This window comes from Danio rerio, chromosome 13, assembly GCF_049306965.1.
Source record: "Danio rerio strain Tuebingen ecotype United States chromosome 13, GRCz12tu, whole genome shotgun sequence".
In the NCBI taxonomy this organism is placed as follows: domain Eukaryota; kingdom Metazoa; phylum Chordata; class Actinopteri; order Cypriniformes; family Danionidae; genus Danio; species Danio rerio.
This window is the reverse complement of record NC_133188.1, coordinates 48,377,807-48,401,147: the sequence shown is the minus strand read 5'-3', so window position 1 is coordinate 48,401,147 and position 23,341 is coordinate 48,377,807. Positions and strand designations below refer to the sequence as shown.

Sequence of the window (23,341 nt, the reverse complement as noted above, 5' to 3'; positions counted from 1 at the left end):
ACAGACACGTCATACCACTGACGCTGCTCTGAGTAGCCCCGCCCCTCCGCGAGGTGTCTTTCCGTCGGACTGTCTGTCAGCCGCCAGGTGACCATCAGGCCGAAACACACCTAAAAATGACCGACCAAGGGGTGACAAACGAGGCTGCAGCCGCCGCGTGTAAAGAGGGAAGCTCCATCACTAAAGTAAGACGCTTTTTTATATCCTGAACTTGGGCGGAACCTGTCGATCAAACACGAAGATCGTCGCTTTCCCCCTGTTCTGCTTTAAGTACAACGTTAACTCTCAACAATTGAGGTAAAGTTTGATTCTTATTCGCACGAATTCGTTCATTCAACAGTCACAACTTCTTTATATTGTTTACCAAGCTACTTTAAATATTGGGGCAGAAATCGCATGTAAGTATGACTTCAAAACAACATTAGCACTATATTATTGACTCTAAACAATGGTGATAGTCATTGGCTGCTTGTATGATTTACCTATTGCAAAGAATACTTTTCTAAAATGATATTATTAATGAGAATGTGCGAATATAAAATCAACTTTACCTCAACAATCACAATACTGCAGGAAAAAATAGATTCACAACACATAAATGCTATTCAATAGAGCTTTCTCAGCCTCTCTGTTAGCATCTCAGCAGACTTTGATCAAGTATATATTTGTGTAATGTTGTATTGTAATATTGCTGAGTCATATGAGAAAGAAAATGAACATATGGTTGGTTCTGTTTGTAATGCAGGTTGATATAAGTTTATCCAACGACCTTTGACATTGAAATCCTGACTTCTCTGGTGTCCCATACTTTAACTAGAATGATACGTATTGAGATATCAGGGAATTTTCACAAAGATTTAGACAAGAAATGGATTGAACAAGTATTTAAAAAGGAATATTCTTGCATTACCGTTTTATATACACTCACCGGCCACTTTATCAGGTATACCTGTCTAACTGCTTGTTAACTTAAATTTCTAATCAGCCAATCACATGGCAGCAACTCAGTGCATTTAGGCATGTAGACATGGTCAAGACAATCTGCTGCAGTTCAAGCCTAGCATCAACATGCAGAAGAAAGGTGATGTAAGTGTGGAAAAAACAAAGTCAAGACATGTCACAAGGAGCATGATGCTTGTAGAAGTTGTGAAATATATTAAAGATGCACGTAACTGTTCAGTTCTGGTATGCAGAGAAGGGTTGCAGAAAGAGGAAGTATGTCTGGGTACAAGATCCAAAGGACTGCAGAATGACTGATGAGTGACGTTACACAACTCCACCTGTTAATATCAGTTGTGTATATATGCTGGAGTCAAGGAAATGTATGTTAGTTGCGAACCTCTTGAATGTAATTCTTGTATTGCATTGGGGTAACGTTACGTAACCCAGAGCTCTGTCATCGAATTATTCATTTGTATCTAATAAATTACTAATATTTTTGGCATTGAAAAAAACTCTCTCCAGACTTTTTCTTATTGAACACGCATGGAATTGACCTTATATTCCAACATAAGTGACTTTAAACGTGGCATGGTTGTTGGTACCAGAAGAGCTGGTCTGAGTATTTTAGAAACTGCTGATCTACTGGGATTTTAATGCACAATCTCTTGGGTTTACAGAGAATGGTTCAAAAACCAGAGAATATGCAGTTAGTGGCAGTTCTGTGGTCGCAAATGCCTTGTCAATGTCAAAGGAGAATGGCCAGACAGGTTCCAACAAAGAAGCAACTTCTTTGTAAAGTCCAACATTGACTGCAACTCAGTCTGCCCACAGAGAACAGCTGTTCACTGTTTTTGAAACACTTCACTGTTTTTTTTAAAGAAAATGTATTTCTAAAGGTGCTGTTGGCTTGGAAGTTTTCCCTGGATGTTGGTAACAATCAAAGAAATCCATTCATGCAAAGAAAACTAATCTAATTAGTTTATAAATGAAGTTATGTGTAATAAAATGATGCTGGGAAAAAGTATTGAACACATGAAGAAAGGGAGGTGTAGAAAGGTAGTGAAGGCCCAGACAGCAGCTGAAATCTCTCAGTAGTTCTTTAGCAAACCTCTGCCCTTCATCATTTTAAATGAAAATCAGCTGCTTCAGTCCCACTTTTATATTAGCATGATGATGAAGATGAAACCAGGGTGGACATTTCAGCAAGACAAAGATCCAAAAAAAAAAAAAAAAAAAAAAAAAGACTCTCAAATGCTTTCAGAGAAAGAAAATAATGTGCTTTTCAAAATTATCTTTTCGTTCCCCTTTTTGGGTCTGTCTTGTAGATCAGGGGTTCCCAAACTTTTCAGCCCGCGACCCCAAAAATAATCATATCAGTGGCTCGCGACCCCCATTTTTCAAGGTGGTGTAAATATGTAAACGTTGCAGACACAACTATAGGCAAATATAAACATGAGCTTATTGACAACACAAAAATGCAACAGTCTATTAGCCATATAATGTTTTTTAAAGTCATTTATGGATTTAATTACATTTTGCTTTTAAAATTTAAAGGCTGAAGGCTGATTGTTATTTTTATGTTGTTGTTTCTTTAATGCAACTATTAACTATATTCTGTCGGTTATGAATAAAATATGGTAATTCTGATAGTTTAATAAAATTTATTTGAGTTTTGGATATCACCAAGCGACCCCTTGTCATTGTCCCGTGACCCCCCAGGGGGTCCCGACCCCCACTTTGAGAACCACTGTTGTAGATGATATATTTTGTGTTTTACCTTTTTTGCATTAATTAATAAATTATACATTTAATTTGTCTCCTGTAGGACTTCATGATGCAGCAGACAATGCTGCGGGTGAAGGATCCGGTTAAATCCCTGGATTTCTACACACGGATCCTGGGAATGACGTGAGTGTACTAGTGTATAAGATACCGATCTCACAACACACAGTGTCTTGGACTGATTTATGTTAGTCTTAATTAATTTATAAAAGCCCAAATGTTAAAAAGTGCACGTAGAAACAAAATACATGTTTAGCTGTATTGATTAGATGCCCCAATCTAATGTGATTGCTCTGTTTCTTAAAGCATGTTTCCAAAAAGATTACAATTCTTTGCATTCGCAACACATGCGCATTGCATTTCGCATTGGCGCTGTCCAGTATGCATGGACTTTGCACATATAAATAATCATTTTTGCAATGTTTTGAAATGTATGTTGCACACCGGCCACTTTGTTAGGTACACCTGTCCAACTGCTTGATAACGATTTTGAACGTGGCATGGTTGTTGTTGCCAGACCTACTGAGATTTTCACGCACAACCATCTCTAGGGTTTGCAGAGAATGGTCTGAAAAAGAGAAAATATCCAGTGAGCGGCAGTTCTGTGGGCGCAAATGCCTTGTTGATGCCAGAGGAGAATGGCCAGACTGGTTCCAGATGATAAAAAGGCAACAGTCACTCAAATAAGCACTCGTTACAACCGAGGTCTGCAGAAGAGCATCTCTGAACACACAACACGTCCAACCTTAAGACGAATGGGCTACAGCAGCAGAAGGCCACACCGGGTGCCACTCCTGTCAGCTAAGAACTGAAAACTGAGGCTACAATTCACACAGGAATTGGATTTCATGTCAATATGAACCAAAATCTCTGAGGAATTTTATGGATCTATGCCATGAAGGATTAAGACCGTTCTAAAGGCAGAAGGTACTTGGGTACTAGTAAGTTGTACCTAATAAAGTGGCCAGTAGGTGTATGTTTCTGAGCATATATATGTGCTGCATATCTTTAAAATCTAAATATGAACTTGTATTCTAAATATGTGATTTGCATGTCACATATAAGATTTCTATCAGGTGAATCAGTTTTCTAGGTTGTGGCCGGTCCACAGTTTGTGCACTAGAGAGATCCCGGTTGCCACCATCTGAAGTTCATTGGAAGCAACTTCTTTGTAAAGTCCGACATTGACTGCAACTCAATCTGCACACAGAGAACAGCTTTATATTACATTCTTCTTCCAAACCACAAGCATGTAAACTTGCACAAGCCCATATTCTATGTCCCATGCCATTCGATTCACACCCAATTGAATTAAATCTGAGGTAACATGAACTAAATCCAAAGCATGCCGGCACCGCTACATCCTAAACAAATTAATTTATATAAGGAAAATATGTGCATAATTTTACACTCTACACATTTTGCACTTGGTTGATGAGGTTCCAAAATGGCAAGAGTTGCTATGCAAAAGTGCTTCTTTAGCTCCGTCGTAGTCCTGCATTTTTTTATTTTAAATTATTAGTTTACCCTAAAATGACAGTTGCATTATTAATTACTCATCCTCAAGTCATTTCAATCCCCTGAGACCTTCATTCATCTTCAGAACACAAATTAAGTTATTTTAGATAAAATCCCAAAGCTCTCTCATCCTCCATAGACTGCAAAAAGAGTCCAGAAGAGGAACCGAAAACATTGTCAAAAGATTTTTTGTGATTCAACTGTAATAATACGAAGCTCCACTTTTGCGCACCAAAAACTTTAGTCTTCCACATGGTGCGCATTTATTATGAGCAATATAATGCTTGTGCTGTGCCTACCTAATGCCTATAGTAAACGTGCACCCTGAACTGTTGTGGTGTTTTTGCCACACAAAAGTGATCAAACTAACCCTTTAACCGTGCATGCACTTATGCATTTTGTGTACCCCTGCTTAAAAGTGAAGATCAGTGAAGCATTGAGGTGGCCTTAATGTGTGGATGTTTTATTTGTAGGCTGTTACAGAAGTTTGATTTCCCCTCGATGCGCTTCACCCTCTACTTTCTGGGTTACGAAGATAAGAAAGAGATCCCTGCAGATGTGAAGGAGAGGACGGCCTGGACGTTCTCCCGTAGAGCCACTATAGAGCTCACTCAGTAAGTGTGTGTGTGCGCTAGTGTTGGGCGATATACGCAATTTTCAGATCGCCATATCGTCCCCCTGTGAGATCGCCGATACACGATACTATCGCATGGGGGCACGGCAGTGTTATGTTTATGTATATATATATATATAATATTTGATAATTATATTTAACTATATCTAAAGATATTTAATAACCTTTTGGCTGATTTTTTTACTTATTTAATAACCTACTGCATTTCTATGACGTTTGATCTTGGATAATAATTCAAACCAATGCAAATCACCACGCTCTTACAGTTAAATAGGCGCTTACACTGAAATTATTTCAAACAAGACTCAATGCAACAGTGCGGCGCGGGACAGGATTTGATGGTGACTTCGGGTTCATGCCGTTATCCTCGGCCCGCGGGACTGCTGCAAAATGGATATAATATACATTGATGAAAGCAAATGAAATGATATTTATATAGGCACAGAAGAAACGATGCTCTAAGATTCTTTCAGACGAAAGGTGGATGGAGGACTCGCCGCCCGCACGTGACTATGCGGTGAAGTTTTCAATGTTTTTGTTCAGTTGAGCGCAGCGCGGCTTCAGGTCTAATCATCACAAACGTCATCAACAGTGGCACAGTTGTATTTGCTAAGATCTAACACAATTATTGCGCTTGGCATAGGCTATGGCTGTTTCTCAATATGCGTTCTTCAGCGGTCTTGCGTCCTCGTGTTCTCGTGTAACGTCATCATCAGCTGCCAAAGTTCAGTTCCAATAATCAATATCGCAAGGACGCGTGAAACTTCCCGGATGTGTTCTTGATATTGAGGACGCAACGATGCAGACTTGAGCACCGAACTCGCTCTGGAAGTCCCAGAAGTCATTGCGACTGGAGGTGGGAAGCGCTGCATTTTATTTAGATTTATTATTTAAGTTCAGAGATATAATTTATTTACCTCAGGAGTTTCCCTAAATGAAACGGTAAAAGTAAACATTACCATGGACATCTTAATAAAGGAATAAATACATTAAGGGTGTTTGTTTGCTGAAATTCGTATTAAAATCTGTTTTATTTATATTGTGCAACATATATTTATAATGCTTTTATGGAAAGTATATATTTTGAAGAGGGGAAAAACAATAAATCGTGGTATAAGTGCTGTAATGTTTAAATAATTTTCATTTAAAACACGTGAAGGTCACGTGACCATCAGGAGGAACGCAGCATCTCATTTCTCAAAGGACGCATTCTCTGCCCTCGCGGTCTCCTGAATTCGTTCTTCCGAGTACACCTGGCAAGACCGCTCTCCACAAGAACGCGAGTCCGTTCTCTGCGTTCTTGGAATTGAGAAACAGCCCATGTGTTTATTGTTTTCGGATAAGTTTCATTTTAGACATGGCTGCGGCGAGTCGGCAATTGCTCTATTATTAAATAGCCTATTTGACCTAAATTAATTAGCCTTTTTTAAAATTAAATAAATAGGTTATTTTCTGAATAATGCGCATGTCCGTGATTATCAATCTATCGAATTAAACACAAATAAACAAGTATATTCTGTGTATTTGAAGGAGCAGTCAATGCATGCACTGAAAATATAGTCCATAACCCCCTTAAAACTTAAATAGGCTATTAATAACATATAAAAAAGATAATAAATAGCTTTTTTGTGAAAGCAAGAGATAATCTTGCGGGAGTGCTGTCCAAGGAGTATCAAATGATCAATGACCGCAACACGTCTTATTCCAGAATATTTGAGCTGGTTTCAAAATTCTTTCATTTTCTTTTTCAGTTGTTTTATTTTTACAAATCGTTTTATTTAACTTGTTTGTTAATTAAATCCAGTTTTACTATTGAGCCTATTATTTTTAGACAACAAAGTTGCAAACTAATTTGCTATGAGATTTGGCTGTGCCCTCACGTGTAGCTCGCGCTGCGAGAGAGAGCAATCGAAATGATTAATTTTTGTCCGAAAGTGTCGGTCAGGTGATGTTGATGTGAACAGCTGAAGCTGTCAAATTATTTACAGTTAATTTATTATTAATGACGATGTTTAAAAATAAAAATACTGTTCATTTTATTCAATAATGCAATTAAAACCTGTAATAGGTCTATGTAAATGCGAAATGAGCTAAATATTGTCTTTAAAATCGTCATAGGTTTCAGCTCTTGGCAATATCTTTGCCTATCGTCGATACACGATACTATCGTCAATCGGCACAACCCTAGTGTGTGCAATATTTTGGTGCAGTTTATCACAACATTTTATTTTGTGGCTGTTTGAATGCGTTTGACCACATAAACATTTACATTTATTCATTTAGCAGATACTTTTTATCCTTATAAGCGACTTGCAAATGATTATAATAGAAGCACTTTAAATCACAACAATATGTAAATGCAAGAGAAGCAACAATATGTAAATGCTGTGACGTGTATCAGTTAGTTAAACAGTGTGTATATTTGTGTATGTGTACAATTTTTCAATACAAAGGACAGGCAAAGAGGAAATACAGTTTTAGAATGGAATAGGGAAAGTAATAGGGCTGCACAATATATCTAAAACCACGATAGCAGCATATGCAATATCTGGATCACAAAGAGGTGCATTAAGTCAAGCATTGTCAAGTATTATGTCTGTTGCGTGCATGCATTGGTGGTTTATCTAGATTTCACCAATCAGATGGAGTCTTACTCTTTTTCTACCCACTTCTCCAGTAAGTGCTATTGACTAAACTAAAATGAAACCAGACCACCAAAAACAGCTCGATTGGTTCAACTGGTCTAAAGGTGAACCTATTTTAGTGCATTACAGCAGAAAGATGGAAGTAAATAATAAGGGTGTGAGTAGAGACAAGCAAAGAAAAAAACCCAAAAGTGATTCATTTAAGTTTAAAAATGTTATTATTATTTATGTTTAAAAATCTTAATGTTTGCTCCATGACATGACGTTAGAAATAGATTTTAGAATTTAAGATTGAAGAAAAATATGTATTAACTGTTTATTTGAATGTTTACGGTTTATTTAACTTTTTTTTATTTTACTGTTTGACGTAAATAAATAAAAAAATGTTAATAAAAATGGTGAAAAAAATAGTATTTCTCTAGGGAAATTTTATATCGCAAGCAAATAGCTTTATCACAAAACTCAACATCTATAACTTGCATTAAATTTTCCCAGTGCAGGAAGTCAAAGAAAGTAATAGAGTGGAGGAACTATGACGTCGTCTTGTAGGCTAATCGGCTGCTAGCATAAAACTGGTTCCCTCAATAAAATCCCTATAGGATTTTCCCATAGGCTTTTCGAAGATTGCAAATAATAAGCTCTGTGTTCAAACACTGTTCATTACACTTACACGTTTTGTCCAGCCGGATAATCCTCACACCAAAATACAACTTTTAGCACTTTTGGATCTTAAATACAAACGCAAGAACTGAAAAGCTAACATTAGGCTATAAATGAACTACAGTGCATTCAGTGCGCTCGTCTGTGACATCAGCACCACCCTACTACACACAACTTTTCTTGCTTATTTTTAGAAATATGCTCCATGACAAAGAGTTAATCTCTCTGTTTATTATATTATAATGCACGCTATATATTATAAACCAATACATGCGCAAAAACACATCTGTATAGACATACGTGCCTTTTAGATCATGTTTTGATTGGGAAATACATTTTGTTTTGCTTTAAGGTTGTTGTAAAAGTTTTAAACATGTATGTATAAATGTGCCTACATAGTATTATCATAAGACATATTTAAATAAGTGTATCACTTGCGTGCATACAGTCTGCTTACCTTAACAGGTGACAGAAATGAGGCGTGAGGGACAAATCTAGATGCCTGCTAGTTCCATCATGGATAGAGATAATCTTTTTATGTCCCGAAGTACAGCGAAAAGCAGCCCATACAGTCACATCTGCTATACATTTAAGGGAGGAGTGTAAATACTGCAGTTATGACAGAGGTAAATGTGTTCAGATGAAGAAAAAACAACCAAAAAATCCCTGGATCACATTAAAATGACAGTTAATTTGTGTGTATTTCTTAAACATTTATTCACACGTTTGCATTACTAAGAGAAGGAAACAGATAAACTGCACTGGTAAGCAGTATCTTCATAATATACTTTAACTGAAATAAATGATCAACAAAATAATCTGTCTCAACAGCCTTTATAAGTGTTGGCCACGAACCTTATTTAAGTGATTTAACTGAATCCTATTGAAAAAACGAGGGAACGAGGGAACCGGAACTGCTAAAATGCTAACTCGCTTTCAGGTTTTTGCGTTCAAATTTACGTCATAGTTCCTTCACTCTGTAAAATCCTAAATATGAAAAAGTTAGGACAGTATAGAAAATGCAAATAAAAAATAATTGTAGGTGCCATCATAGAAGTGCAAGTTACTTTTGCCAAGGGCACTGACACAACAAGCGGCAACCTCCCGCTCTCTCTCAGGAAGCCAATACGGAAGTAACTAAAACTGCAATTCATCCGAAATTCCGCTAGTCCTGGCCGCTCCTGGCTCCAAAACAGAGCAAATTTCAATTGAGCCCACTGTTAGAATGGGCAACTTTACAGCAGAAAAAAAGGTGTTTACAGCCTGCTACAAAGAACGATTTTGGTTAATACAGCTAATATTACCCTTCATGACAACTGTGAGGGGGGTGAATTTTTTATAACTCATCCGTTTCCTTTATATTAAGTTATATTAAGTTTGCATAATTAATCGGGGTGTCACATATCGAAATCGATCGAAATTTATGCTCAATTTCGATTATCGAATCAAAAAATAGAATCGTTGATGCTGCCACGCCCCCATGTCATGTCAGCTTGGCTCTCCAAGCGGGAAAAAAACAGGCTTGTTGAAGTGCTTGTTAAACTGCAGAAGCAGGAGACCAGTCGACAGAACTTAAACCCTCTCCTCTTTCAATGAAGTTGCCGGTGTGGAAGCATTTTGGATTTCCAGTGAGTTGTTGTTGACAACGTTTGTGTTGTCGACAATAAAACACAGTTTTGCAAGATCTGCTATGTACGTATTATGTACGGTTCGTCCGATAGAAAACACCGGCATCGCGATCCTCCGCCTGCCCCCGTTGCAAATCCGCTCGTGAAAAGTACACACTCAGGCCCTGTTTACACTGTCTGTTTTTAAATGGCATTTTAGAACGACAACGATTTGACATCCACAGTGGCGTGTAGCATTTCTGAGCAGCCCTCCTTCCTCTCTACCTCTGAAAATGCACATCACGTGACCACACAGACACAGACGCACTCGCAGCCATGCGCTCGAGACAGCAGGTCCAGGCAGTCAGAGGACTGCTTCAATCTTTCACTCACTTGTACTTAGTCATTTTAGCGAACACCTCAGATACTGTTGGCTGGTTCCTGTTGGTTGTGCGTCTTTTTTACAGACGCCATTATAACGACACAGATCACTGCCTATTCACGGCAGAAAAAGTGATTGACAGGTGGTAATTTTCTTGTATCTTGCCTTTATTCATTTACTGTATGATTTGTTTATGGGTAAAACAAAGACCATGCAGGTCAGGTAGTTTAAACGGTAGGCTACAAATAATTAATTGGTCATTAATTAATTAATTATTCATAATTGAAAATCGAATCGAATCGTGCCTTCAGAATCAAATGTAATCGAATCGAGGATTTGGAGGATCGTGACACCCTTAATAATTAAGGGCGTGGCCACTTGATTGACAGCTAGGTCTCGTTGGTCGCCGTCACGTCACCTCAGCTGAAACCTTCAGATTAGCCACTGAACTCGGCATATTTATCGTATTTCTGCATTGTTTTATGTGGCTTTACACAGTCAACTGCCTTTTGGACTTGTTTCCTACAATTATTAGATGGTATGGCATGCTGAGTGCACTTAATTGTGCTCACAAACCATTTACGTGGCCTTCGTTTCCCATGTGAGTAAAGTTATATACTTATCTCTATAAATGTATTTGTTTTATTTAAGATCATTTATCGTTTATATTTATATTTAGAGCTGTAATGCACTCCAGAGTCTGTCAGATTGGTTAGCTGTAGGCTCTAGAACAGTCATCTGAAGCGTTGTCATACAGTGTTATGCTGGATTTCATCAATAGTCTTACATTAACTAACACAGACTACATCTGAAGTGTTTGGAAGGAATTCGCATTTTCCTCTTGTTGAAAAACGTCATAAGAACAATGTTTAGTCGCTCAATGTATTACAGCAGTTTAAAAGACTAAACACTTTATTGATATAGTGTACAACCAAGCACAAGTGGTCAGAACACAAACGAGTCGCAGGTGATAAAGTATTAAGCGTTCTCCCAAAGTAAAGTGTGTCTGAACCAGGTCCAAGCAAAATGCCAGCAGTGTCTGTAGCTCCGCCTACTCTCCGCCTCTTTGCCCTTGTTTGGTATCCTGACGTGGGTGTGATGACACGCGAACAAAATGTCGACGGTTGGCCGCGCCTACTTGTGGCTTCTTTTGTGCTCTTTAGAAACCTATGGGTGACGTCACGGATACTACTTCCATATATTTTACAGTCTATGTGACACAGCCATGACAGACCCTGGCTTTTGGACTTGTTGCTGTCCCAGTCTGGATCAGGGGTCATCAAACTTGTTCCTGGAGGGCCGGTGTCCTGCAGATTTTAGCTCACCTGAACACACCTGAACAAGCTAATCAAGGTCTTACTAGGTATACTTGAAACAACCAGGCAGGTGTGTTGAGGAAGTTGGAGCTAAACCCTGCAGGGACACCTGCCCTCCAGGACCAGGATTGGTGACCCCTGGTCTGGATGATGCCATTTTTTTTGTCCGGAGCACATGACATCAATTTCTCCCATAAAATACCGGAAATACTTATTTATCTGAATGCAATACACATTTCCCTTGTTTGATGGTCCATCCCAGATGCCTTCGAGCCCAGAGAAGTTGATGGTGCTTCTAGACACTGTTAACATAGGGTTTTCTTTTGGCACAGTACAGTTTTAACTGGCATTTGTGGATGTAACTATGAATTGTGGTACTTGACAAAGGTTTGATATGGCTTATAGATAAACGAGGATTCTTGATTCAGTGTCACCTGAGGAATCGATTGATCAGTAGCTATGTTTCCATCCAAAAATGTGAATAAACTTTATGCGCAAAACTGCATTATCGCATAAAAGTTGTGCGAATGAAGCAGTGTTTCCATCCAACGAGTCAAATCGACCAAAATCGTCACTTCCTGATTAACTGGCGCCAAATATCAACAGTAAAAACTGCCTTTGCTGCAGTAGGAGAAGCTGCATCGATCTTTTCTAAATGAATGCGCCTCAGAAGACAATCCTGACATGCAGTGAGTTCGCAGTGGTGTTTGAAGGTGTCAGACGCGGAGCACAGGCGCTCTTGATTCTGGAGGTCATTAATAATATAATAACACTAATACTGAAACGGTAAGGCGTTTTATAATGACCAAAATAACATTTCAGATGTTTTATAATGTGCTCTGCCTGACGATTTGTCCATTCATACACCTTTTGAGCATCACGTGATCTGTTTTAACAAAATCACATGACCTTTTTTATTGCGCATACTGGAGTTTGTGCAGTAAAAGTGTTTCCATCGTAGTTTATGCGCATCTTTTCTTATAGAATAAAAAGTTTATCCTACCCAGTTAGGCGCTAGGGTTGTAACGGTATGAATTTTTTACGGTATGATAATCGTCTAAAACAATACCATGGTTTGACGGTTTCGCGGTATACGGTATGTTACAAATGTTACAAAATAATAGAACAGTGAAGCAAATTTGACTTTTTCCAAATAATATATTTTCAGTTACTATAAACAACACCACTTACAATGAACAAATAAAAAAATAAGAAAATAATAAATAATGTGTCAAAGTACAAATAAAGTCCAAATAAACATGGTGCAAATCCTCAGTAAAAAATAGATATAAATATTTACTATACTATAAATAGTTACATAACGAAACTAGATTCAATATGGAACATCTTTAGGTTTTATGTGCCAGCATGGATATGGTTGTCTGTGGATATGGATTTGGATTTGGTTGTGTGCAATGCAGAAAAACAGCTGCACCTTCATTTGCGTCTTTTGAAAACAGCAAGAGCAGCAGTTCGTCTTTGCTGTGTCACTGTTTTGTCATGTTTCTGTGCATGCAAAAGTACTTAGTATGAGAATTATTTCATGCAAAACTTTTTTTTGCGTTTTATTTAGCCGCGCATAAACGTATGCCTATCTCTCATTCCGTGTTGTTCAAAAAGCTCAGTGTTGGTCCACAAACAAAAGCGAAACCTATGCTTATTGGTTGTGATATAGCGAGTTTGAACCAATCTGGGCATGGAGGAGGGACAATGCATCAATGTATCATGTCTGATTTGTCCGAAGACACACTGATGAGCGTTTCTTTGTCAAATCAGCGTTGTCAAATTTTGATGATGTAACCCCACTGATTCCGGAGACTCTGAAAGTCGAATGTTATGTGATACAGCACTGGAAAGCTGAGATTCTCTTCTTTATGCCAATCTTTGAATTGAATGAATCGGATCAGCGGATCAAAAGTTATTAAACATTTAATAGCAATACTTTTTTTAGCCGCGGGCGGCTGTCTCGGTCTTTAAGGGTTAAAACCGTTGATATGCAATTGTTCATGGTATGATAATCGTGCACGTTCAAATCGTGGTAGACCGTCATACCGGTATATTGTTACAACCCTATTAGGCGCATAAGTTTTTTATGCGCATTTTAAAAATGTATGCGCATCATGGCGTTTCCATCAACTGTTTTTTTTTATGGGCATTTGCAAAATAAAATAAAATAAAAATAGGTATAAAATAGGTGGATGGAAACATAGCTAGTGTAGTTCAGCTTAGGCTTGCGCACTTGTCCCTTATGCATTGAAGTTCCTCCAGATTTCTTGAATCTTTTATTTATGTTCTGCACTGTTGATGGTGATATATCTAAATGTCTTCCACTCCTTCTTTGAGGAACATTGTTTTAAAACATTTCAATAATTTTGGCAATACTCGGCTCATTTTTACTCCTAAAAGACTAGACCTTTCTTGGTTCCATTTGTGATTGGATAAAATTACATCATCAGTTGTAAGTCAGGCTGTAGAATATTTAAATAGCCGGTCCAGATATCTAAATTTGATGGCTGACTTTCTGCATAGAGCTGTTTTCATGTGCTATGTCTTCTTTGTCTTTTTTTTTTTTATTAGTAACTGGGGCTCAGAAACGGATGACAGCCAGTCTTACCACAACGGCAACTCAGACCCAAGAGGCTTTGGTAAATATAGCATTTGTGACATTTTCTCTAATGTTTTATCAACATATAAGCTTTAATATAAAATACCATAAAACATCCAGCTTAAAGCTTCACTTAGTGAATTTCGCCAACGATGATATTTGAAAGCTCCCAAACAAAACATTCATATAATAGCAAATATTAGTAAGCGTCTCGTCACACCCTTACCATCTGGGAATTTTTGGCATACTGTTTTCTACATACTTTACTAATTTTATATTCAATTACTATTTAGGACGGATAGTATGCTAATTGGGACGCAGCATTGGTCTGCTGAAAAAAAGCATTTTTGAAATATTGCTTAATGAATCTTTAATGCAGTTCACAAAGGATTTGAAGTCCTAATGGTCAGAAAAAGTGCATTAAAATGTTTGTTATGGACTTTAAAAATAATTCTTCAGAATTTTACATTTGTTCTGATTGTGCTGGTATATGTGCAAAAATATAGTCCTAAATCAAAGTATTGTGTAATAGCTATAGATGGGCATAGATCATTTTTAAAATCTAGATTAATCTTACTGTAATCTTGGAATTGATTTAGATTAAATTGCTTATTTGAATTCTGCCGAAGGCATTCAGAATATGTGTGCTACCCAAATAATGACTAAAAGTAAGTCTTTGAATGGGTTTCTCAAGCCTGGTGGCGCATTAGACCAGGAGTCATTTCCAAAATGCATCACAAACTGCTTGAGAAACTGTTCTATTATGATAATTAATTGGTGATGAAAATAAGTGATGTTCAATAAGATGTACTTGTGCTTACTGACTGTTTATTCAGTTAAACATGAATTTTGAACTGTGAAGGCCTACACAAGTTCTATTTTTGAAGTCATAACTGACCTAAACAGAAATGGAATTAAGACGTGTGGAGTATGCATATATTAGTGGCATTATTGAAGTAAACACTGCAATCAAACTATTACCGTCATGTAGGACACCATATTTTCCAACAAGATCCACACACATGGCTGTCAATACAGGACCGCACACACACACTAGAGCTGCACAATTTTGGCTAAAATGAGAATTGCGATTTTTTTTTTTTTTTTTTTTTTTTTTTGCTTAAAATAAAGATCACGGTTTTCTCACGATTCTATAGATGTAAAATAAAGGTATGGTAAAAACAAACATATGGCACAACATCGATAATAATATTATGTGTAGGTCTACTGGTTTCTACTTATAATAATTCTGATGTTGAAGTATTATGTTTCAGATATATGCTTGCAATCTGTCATATTAGACCATTTTATTCACTGGTAAAATCAGACATTTGCCATTATCAGATTATATTCAACCATATATAGGCTAGAGTAGTTATACTGACTGTAAACATTTATTCTCATGCACAACTGTGTTCACTATGAAAGAAAAAAACATATCAAATGCTTGTCGTAATCATAACTCTAAAATGCGATATGATCATTTAAATGAAGAGCACACTTTCGGTTTCATTTTGACTTCTAAGTGCTTGTTCATACTTCGCGCGCGGCTCCCAAACGATCACCCTGTGCCACAAAATTAATATTATTTACAACTGTATTACCTATTACTCGCAACATATGCAGGTTTTGTTCACTAAAGTAGACGCACGCGTCTATCATTATGTAGGCCTCTCTGAGACAACAGCTCACGTGTGATTTCGAAATGACATTTTTAGGTGAATTATACCTTATAAATACAGTATGTGACTCATTCAACATCATTTGGAGGTGTCTATACCCCCTTTCACACATACAGACCTTTCCGGAAAATTGCCGGCAATTTTCCGGAAAGGTTGTATGTGTGAACAGGTCCTTTTTGAAAATACCGGTAAATTCGTTTTGGCTATTTTCCGGAAAGAGAAGTTGTAACATTACCAGCAATTTGCCGGAATGCTGCGCTGTGTGAATGCAGAAGGAAGATTGCCGTAATAAGCGCGTGCACGTCTAGAACGTGCTGACATAAGACGTCTGCTTTAGCCAATCACAACAGTCAGACGCATTTACGTCCGCGTGGTTTATGAGAATAAAAGCCTTTGAATATTTTCCCAGACACATTTAGCTGCTAGAAGTTAGTCAGATCATGTTTATATGTTCTTCTTAATGCCAACTGTGTAAATAATCATAGATGAGATGCTTATGATAAGCCGTTGTTTGTTTACCTTCAAGCTTTGCATGTGCCTGTGAGCGCCTGCACTCGCACATATTATGAACATCTCGACATGCGAAAGTGATCCTGCGAAAGTTGTTCGCAATATTGATCATCCACAGAGTTTGTAATGTAGTCAAATGTTTACAAATAAAAGCGCAGCCGTTTAAAGCTCATTTGTGGTGAATGATGTCAGAATTTACCGGTATTTTGGAATGGATGTGTGAATGCTCTTTTCCGGAAAATTTCCGTAATGTCCTCGCTTGTGTGAACAGCGCTTTTTTGAATATACCGGTAAAGTCGTTCCGTAAATTTTCCAGATATTTACCGGTATCACTGTGTGAAAGGGGCTAATGTCACTGAGCAACGTGTGTGAAATAATGAAAAGACTCGTGCAGCCGCCTTTTCTTCTCTCCTGAACTTGAAAATATGATTGGCAGAATCGTAGAAATGCTGGATTAAGATCGTATAGGGGGTCGAATCGAGATCGCGATCTTTTAACGATTAATTGTGCAGCTTTAACACACACACACAGATCACGAAATGTGGAAGTTTTTTTTCTTTCCGTTTGCCGTGCGTTATTATATTCCATAACACTCTCACCAGTCCTTATTTGCGTCTAATACCCCAGTTTGTCACCGGGGCATGAATGAAATGTTCATGAGTGAATGTGATAATGCCGAACTGCAGTTAAAGTCACCCAAAATTACAGGAAACTCTCTAATGAAAGCACTTCACATAAACACCTTAATCATGTTATTGTCTATTAAGGCAAATAACTAGATTACAGATGTCCATGTAAACGTAGTCGGTAGTGTCTTCAAAGTAAGTGAAGGATCCAGAAGGGCATGCTGCTGATTTGATTCAGAAGGTTAAAATAGAATGGAATAGAATAGACCCAGCTCCCAACACAACTTTTAGAATAGATTAACGGCGATATTTTTTTTATCGCCCGATAAAAGTCTCGCGTTAACTCAGCACGATAACGTCAATAAGGGCCCATTACTAATAACTAAATTAAAGTATGTAAATAATCTAACATTTTTCTATTTATTTTAGGCCATATTGGAATTGCAGTACCGGATGTCTATGCTGCCTGCAAGCTATTTGAAGAGAATGGAGTGACCTTTGTAAAAAAGCCTGATGAGGGTATGTTTTTATTATTATTATTATTATTATTTATTATTATTATTTTTTTTTGCATGTTTCCCACAAGTAATAAATTAGCTAAACTGTTTCTAAACAAGTAATGAGCAATGTACACATTTATAATATTTATTAGGGCTGCTCGATTTTGGGAAAATCATAATCACGATTATTTTGGTCATAATTGTAATCACGATTATTCAAAACGATTATCAGTTAAAGTCAAAATTATTCATCCTCCTGTGAATTTATTTATATATATAAATATTTCCCAAATTATGTTTAACAGAGGTTTTTTTTTTTTTACAGTATTTTTTATAATATTTTTTTCTTCTGGAAAATGGATTTTTTGGTTTGTTTCAGCTAGAATAAAAGCAGGTTTGCATATTTTGAAACCTATTTTAATAGCTCAATAATATTAGCCCCTTTAAGCAATATATATGTTTGATTGTCTGCAGAAGAAACTACTGTTAAACAATGACTTGTCTATTTACCCTAATTAAGCCTTTGAATGTCACTTTAAGCTGAATACTAGTATCTTGAAAAACATCTAGTAAAATATAATCTACTGTCATCATAGCAAAGATAAAAGAAATCCGTTATTAGAAATGAGTTATTAAATCTGTTATGTTTAAACTGTGCTTTAAGCATCTTCACTGTATTTTTGATTTTATTATTGATTACTAATAAAAACAGTCGGCAGCAGCAGGAATATGGCATGCTCACTTTAAGAATAGTGTGGTTCTGATATGGTTTCTCTTTCTCGTGTCTTTTGATTCTCAACTTGTTTGTTTATTAAACAAATGAGGGTTAATATCAAGCGGCAACCTCCCGCTCTCTCTCAGGAAGCCAATACGGAAATAACTAAAACTGCAATTCATCCGAAATTCCGCTAGTCCTGGCTGCAAAACAGAGCAAATTTCAATTGAGCTCACTGTTAGCATGGCCAACTTTACAGCAGAAAAAAAGGTGTTTACAGCCTGGTACAAAAAAAGATTTTGGTTAATACAGCTAATATTACCCTTCATGACAACTGTGAGGGGGGTGAATTTTTTTAGAACTCATCCGTTTCCTTTATATTAAGTTATATTAAGTTTGCATAATTAAGGGAGTGGCCACTTGAGTGACAGCTTGGTCTCACTGGTCGCCGTCACGTCACCTCAGCTGAATCCTTCAGATCAGCCACTGAACTCGGCATATTTATCGTATTTCTGTGTTGTTTCATGTGGCTTTACACAGTCAACTGCCTTTTGGACTTGTTTCCTACAATTATTAGATGGCTTGGCATGCTGACTGCACTTAACTGTGCTCACAAACCATTCACATGGCCTCCGTTTCCCATGTGAGTAAAGTTATATACTTATATACCATCTCTATACATGTATTTGTTTTATTTAAAGATCATTTATCGTTTATATTTATATTTAGAGCTGTAATGCACTCCAGAGTCTGTCAGATTGATTAGCTGTAGGCTCTAGAACAGTCATCTGAAGGGTTGTCATACAGTGTTATGCTGGATTTCATCAATAGTCTTACATTAACTAACACAGACTATATCTGAAGTGTTTGGAAGTAATTCGCGTTTTCCTCTTGTTGAAAAACGTCATAAGAACAATGTTTAGTCGCTCAATGTATTACAGCAGTGTTTTTAAAAGGCTAAACACTTTATTGATATAGTATACAACCAAGCACAAGTGGTCAGAACACAAACGAGTCGCAGGTGATAAAGTATTAAGCGTTCTCCCAAAGCAAAGTGTGTCTGAACCAGGTCCAAGCAAACTGTCTGCAGGTGTCTGTAGCTCAGCTCATTCTCTGCCTCTTTGCCCTTGTTTGGTATCCCGCCGTGGGTGTGATGACGCGCGAACAAAATGGCGACGGTTGGCCACGCCTACTTGTGGCTTCTTTTGCGCTCTTTAGAAACCTATGGGTGACATCACGAATACTCCGTCCATATATTTTACAGTCTATGGTTAATATGAATCCGCGCTCTGACACAAATGTGCATGTATTTCACCATTAAAGCGCTCACATTAAGATTGCGTTAGATGTGTAGCAACACACACGCTACCTGTCCGAGGCTATGCACGGCGCGCACACACACAACAGCACTTTTGCGCTTTTAAAAATATGAAAGATGCGCATCCCGTGCTGCAAAAGTTACATTACAGCTCATGCTTTTAATCATTTTGACATGGAACTGAGCTTTGCAGAGGCAAAGAGTTTTCACACGTGTACAACTTGAAAGGGGGCGGTACGTGATGGAATAATCGTTTATCTCGATTAATGGCTTTTCATAATCGTTAAAAGCCGAAATCGAAATCGGATTTTCGATTAATTGCACAGCCCTAATATTTATATTTCAATGTACAGTTAAAGTCTGAATTATTAGCCCCCCCATTTCTGTTTATTGGAAAGAATATTTGTAAACACATTTATAAACATAATAGTTTTAATAACTCATTTCTAATAACTGATTTATTTTATCTTTGCCATGATGACAGTAAGTAATATTTGACTAGATAATTTTCAAGACACTTCTATACAGCTTAAAGTGACATTTATAGGCTTAACTAGGTTAATTAGGTAATTGTTCAACTAATTCTTCTGTAGACAATCCAAAACCAATATTGCATAAGGGGGCTAATAATTATGACCTTAAAATGGTTTAAAAAAAATTCTAAGCTACTTTTATTTTAGGCGAAATAAAACAAACAAGACTTTCTCTGGAAGAAATAATATTATAGGAAATACTGTGAATTACTTGCTCTGTTAAACATCATTTGGGAAATATTTGAAATAGAAAAAATTCACGCAAGTCCTAATAATGTTGACTTCAACTGTATACATTTTCTACACATTTATTTCATTTGTGTCTCTCTCCTACAGGTAAAATGAAGGGTCTGGCCTTTATCCAGGATCCTGACGGTTACTGGATTGAGATTCTCAGCCCCAATAACATGGTGTCCATCACTTCGTAAAGATCATTGTTATGCTGTGACCTGATCCGAAAAAACTAGCTATATAAATAAAGGACAGATGGGTGATTTAAGGAAGGGTGGTTGCTCTCTGCAAAGCAGTGCAGTGAAGACTAACAGTGTTTACATCTAACAATATAATGCAACAATGTCATCAGATAGTCACTTTTTGAATGAATGCATTGCAGACCCTCATTCAGTCAGCTCAAAGGGATAGTTCACTCAAAAATTTAACTATTTACTCACATTTAAGTAGTTCTACACTTTGTTAAACACAAAAGAAGATATTTTGAAGAATGTTGGGGGGGGAAATCAGTCATTGATATCTGTAGAACACATTAAAAAAGATGATTTTGCGCTTTAAAATGAGCTGAAACTGCATAACTTTTGCGTTTTTTGGGGGGACAACTTAATTGTTTTATGTTCAGTCTACTTAAATTTGTTAAGTTAACTTAATTGATTTAACTTAAACCACTGAATTGTGTGGAATCTTGCTTTTTTTACAGTGTATGAACACAAAATACTATGATATAAATCAATGTCTGTTCATTATCAACATTTTCTTTTTATCTTTGTCTTCAACAGAGGAAAGAAACTCAAAGGAGTAAATGATAGCAGCATTTACAGTTTTGAGTGTACTGTCTCTTTAAATTACACTTTGTTAAAATAGGAATATATTTGAAAGGATGCCATTCTCCTCCTAAAGCTTCTACTTTGTCAAAATAGAGTATTTTTTAAGTTAATACAATACATCCTTCATATCTGACCCTAAAACCCTGCCTATATTTGTTCAAATAAACCAAGGAAAGTGCTTTGTTGTGGCATTCTTTTGCTGACTGTTTGAACGAGAGCAGAAGTACTTTCATTTGCAGTAATACGTGTAGCATGAACTATGTAAGGATCACAGATTTATCTTCTGATAGATCATATAGCATACTTTGCATGTTTGAGCGTGCCAGGGCATCATAAGGTTTGCAATTTTTGCAGTTTAAATAGATTAAGAGCTCAAACTGTTCACTAGCATTTATATGCGACTTTAAGCAAAGTAAGCTGCACACAAAGCCTTGGAAACATTAGGGAAGTATGTGAGGTTGCAAAATGTGTAAGGCAAATTAAAAAAAAATCTTGCTAGGCAACAATCCAACCAGTTTCTAGATGAGTGTTATGACAAACAAGGCAGCTGGTTACATCAGTATTCATCCTTCAGTGTTTAGTTTTAAGTTTTTTTCCTAGAACTTTTCAGTTTAAATTAAATGTTAACTACATTTCTAAATACATGTAGATTTTCATCGTGACTTGAAATGAAATATTACCTGATGCATTTTTTTTTTTAATTACCTTCGTCTTAGTAAGATTATTTCATTAATCTAACTTTATTCGTTTCCCTATGGGTTAGTCCCTTATTTATCAGGGATGGCCACAGCGGAATGAACTGCCAACTCATCCAGCTTATGTTTTACACATCCCTTCCAGCTGTAATTTAGTACTGGGAAACACCCATAGACTTACATACATACAGTTTAGTGTATTAAATTCACCTATAGCGCATGTGTTTGGACTGTGGGGGAAACCGGTGTTCTGTCGATTTGACCTACCTTGTCAGATTGTCCTACCTCCCATTTAAAAAGTATGTGGCACAATTTAATGACGCAGTATGCCGCGCAGCAGACTCTGCTACCAGTGTAAATTTTAAAGTGGAGTAGTGTGATATGAAGCCTTTATATCACTCTAACCTCAGAACCATTCAAGTACATTGTTGGTAGCGTAATCTGATGGGTAGGATAAAGCCAGCCAGGACTCGAACCAGCGACCTCTATGCCACCTAAGCTAATTTGGTGTGCCAAAACTATATACCAGGGGTGGCCAACCCTGTTCCTGGAGAGCCACCTTCCTGCAGATTTCAGTTGCTGCCCATATGTATTTTTTTGTGACTTGAAATGAAATAAATATTATCTGATATAATTTTTTTATTGCAAAATATATATAATTACCTTCATTTTTATCTCTCATTAAGCTGATTTGGTGTGCTAAAACAATTTAACAAAATACAATTAACAAAAGTATGCAGATAAGTTCATATAATATATTCGGTCATTCATTTTTTGTCATCTTCATCAGGGGCTGCCACAAATGAATGAACCGCCAACTTATCCAGCATATGCTTTACACAGCGGATACCCTTCCAGCTGCAATCCAGTACTGGGAAACATCCATACACACTCATTAATACACCCACTAATATGGTACGGTCAATTTAGTTTATTTGATTCACCTAAAGTGCATGTCGTTGGACCGTGGGGGAAACCGGAGCACCCACGGCAACACGGGGAGAACATTTTTATTTATTTATTTTTTATTTTATTAACAAGAACCAGCATGTAGAGTTTTTCTTATACAATACAATCACTTTACATTTCTTAACAAGAATGACATAAGTGAGAAAAAAAAATTAAAGGCGAAAAGAAGAGAGAAAAAAACAGAGGTGAGGGTATATAATTATCAAATACATACAAATATATTACGCACATTCTCCAATTTTAGTTATTAACAAGAGTTATTAGTGCACTTTTACTACAGGAAATGCATGTATACAAACATGTTTTATGTAAAAATGTTAAAAGAGGAGCATATATCGATTGTTTTAATTGCTTTCCTATTTTTAGACTTGGAAATCACTTTTATATACATTTGAATCTCTTTTTCTAGCACCATGAAGAGAAGTTTGCTTTTGGAAAACTTGGATTTATGTATGTGAAATTTACATAATAATAAAATAAAGTTTATAATAAAACCAGCATCTTTTAAAAAGTGATCCTTAACATAAAAACCCAAAATTCTGTTTATAAGGCTAGGAAATTAATTTTAAAATATGAGCAATAAAAGCTTCAACATTGATCCAAAAAAGTCGAGTGTATTGGCAAAACCAAAATAAATGTGAAAT

At 36.8% G+C, this 23,341-nt stretch overlaps 1 protein-coding gene and 1 long non-coding RNA gene across 3 annotated transcripts; both read left to right on the top strand.

Annotated features, from left to right (window-relative positions):
- Positions 1-70: 70 nt before the first annotated feature.
- glo1 (glyoxalase 1) lies at positions 71-21,212 on the top strand. Of its 2 annotated transcripts, none has more exon segments than NM_213151.1 (6): positions 71-185; positions 2,768-2,850; positions 4,716-4,856; positions 14,064-14,131; positions 17,339-17,428; positions 20,312-21,211. In NM_213151.1, coding segments are annotated over 6 exon segments (543 nt in total). In that variant the 5' UTR covers positions 71-116; the 3' UTR covers positions 20,404-21,211.
- Positions 6,030-12,681, top strand: LOC141377067 (uncharacterized). Its single transcript, XR_012388927.1, has 3 exons — positions 6,030-9,575; positions 10,538-11,426; positions 11,613-12,681. It is a non-coding gene; the product is annotated as an uncharacterized lncRNA (long non-coding RNA).
- Positions 21,213-23,341: the final 2,129 nt, after the last annotated feature.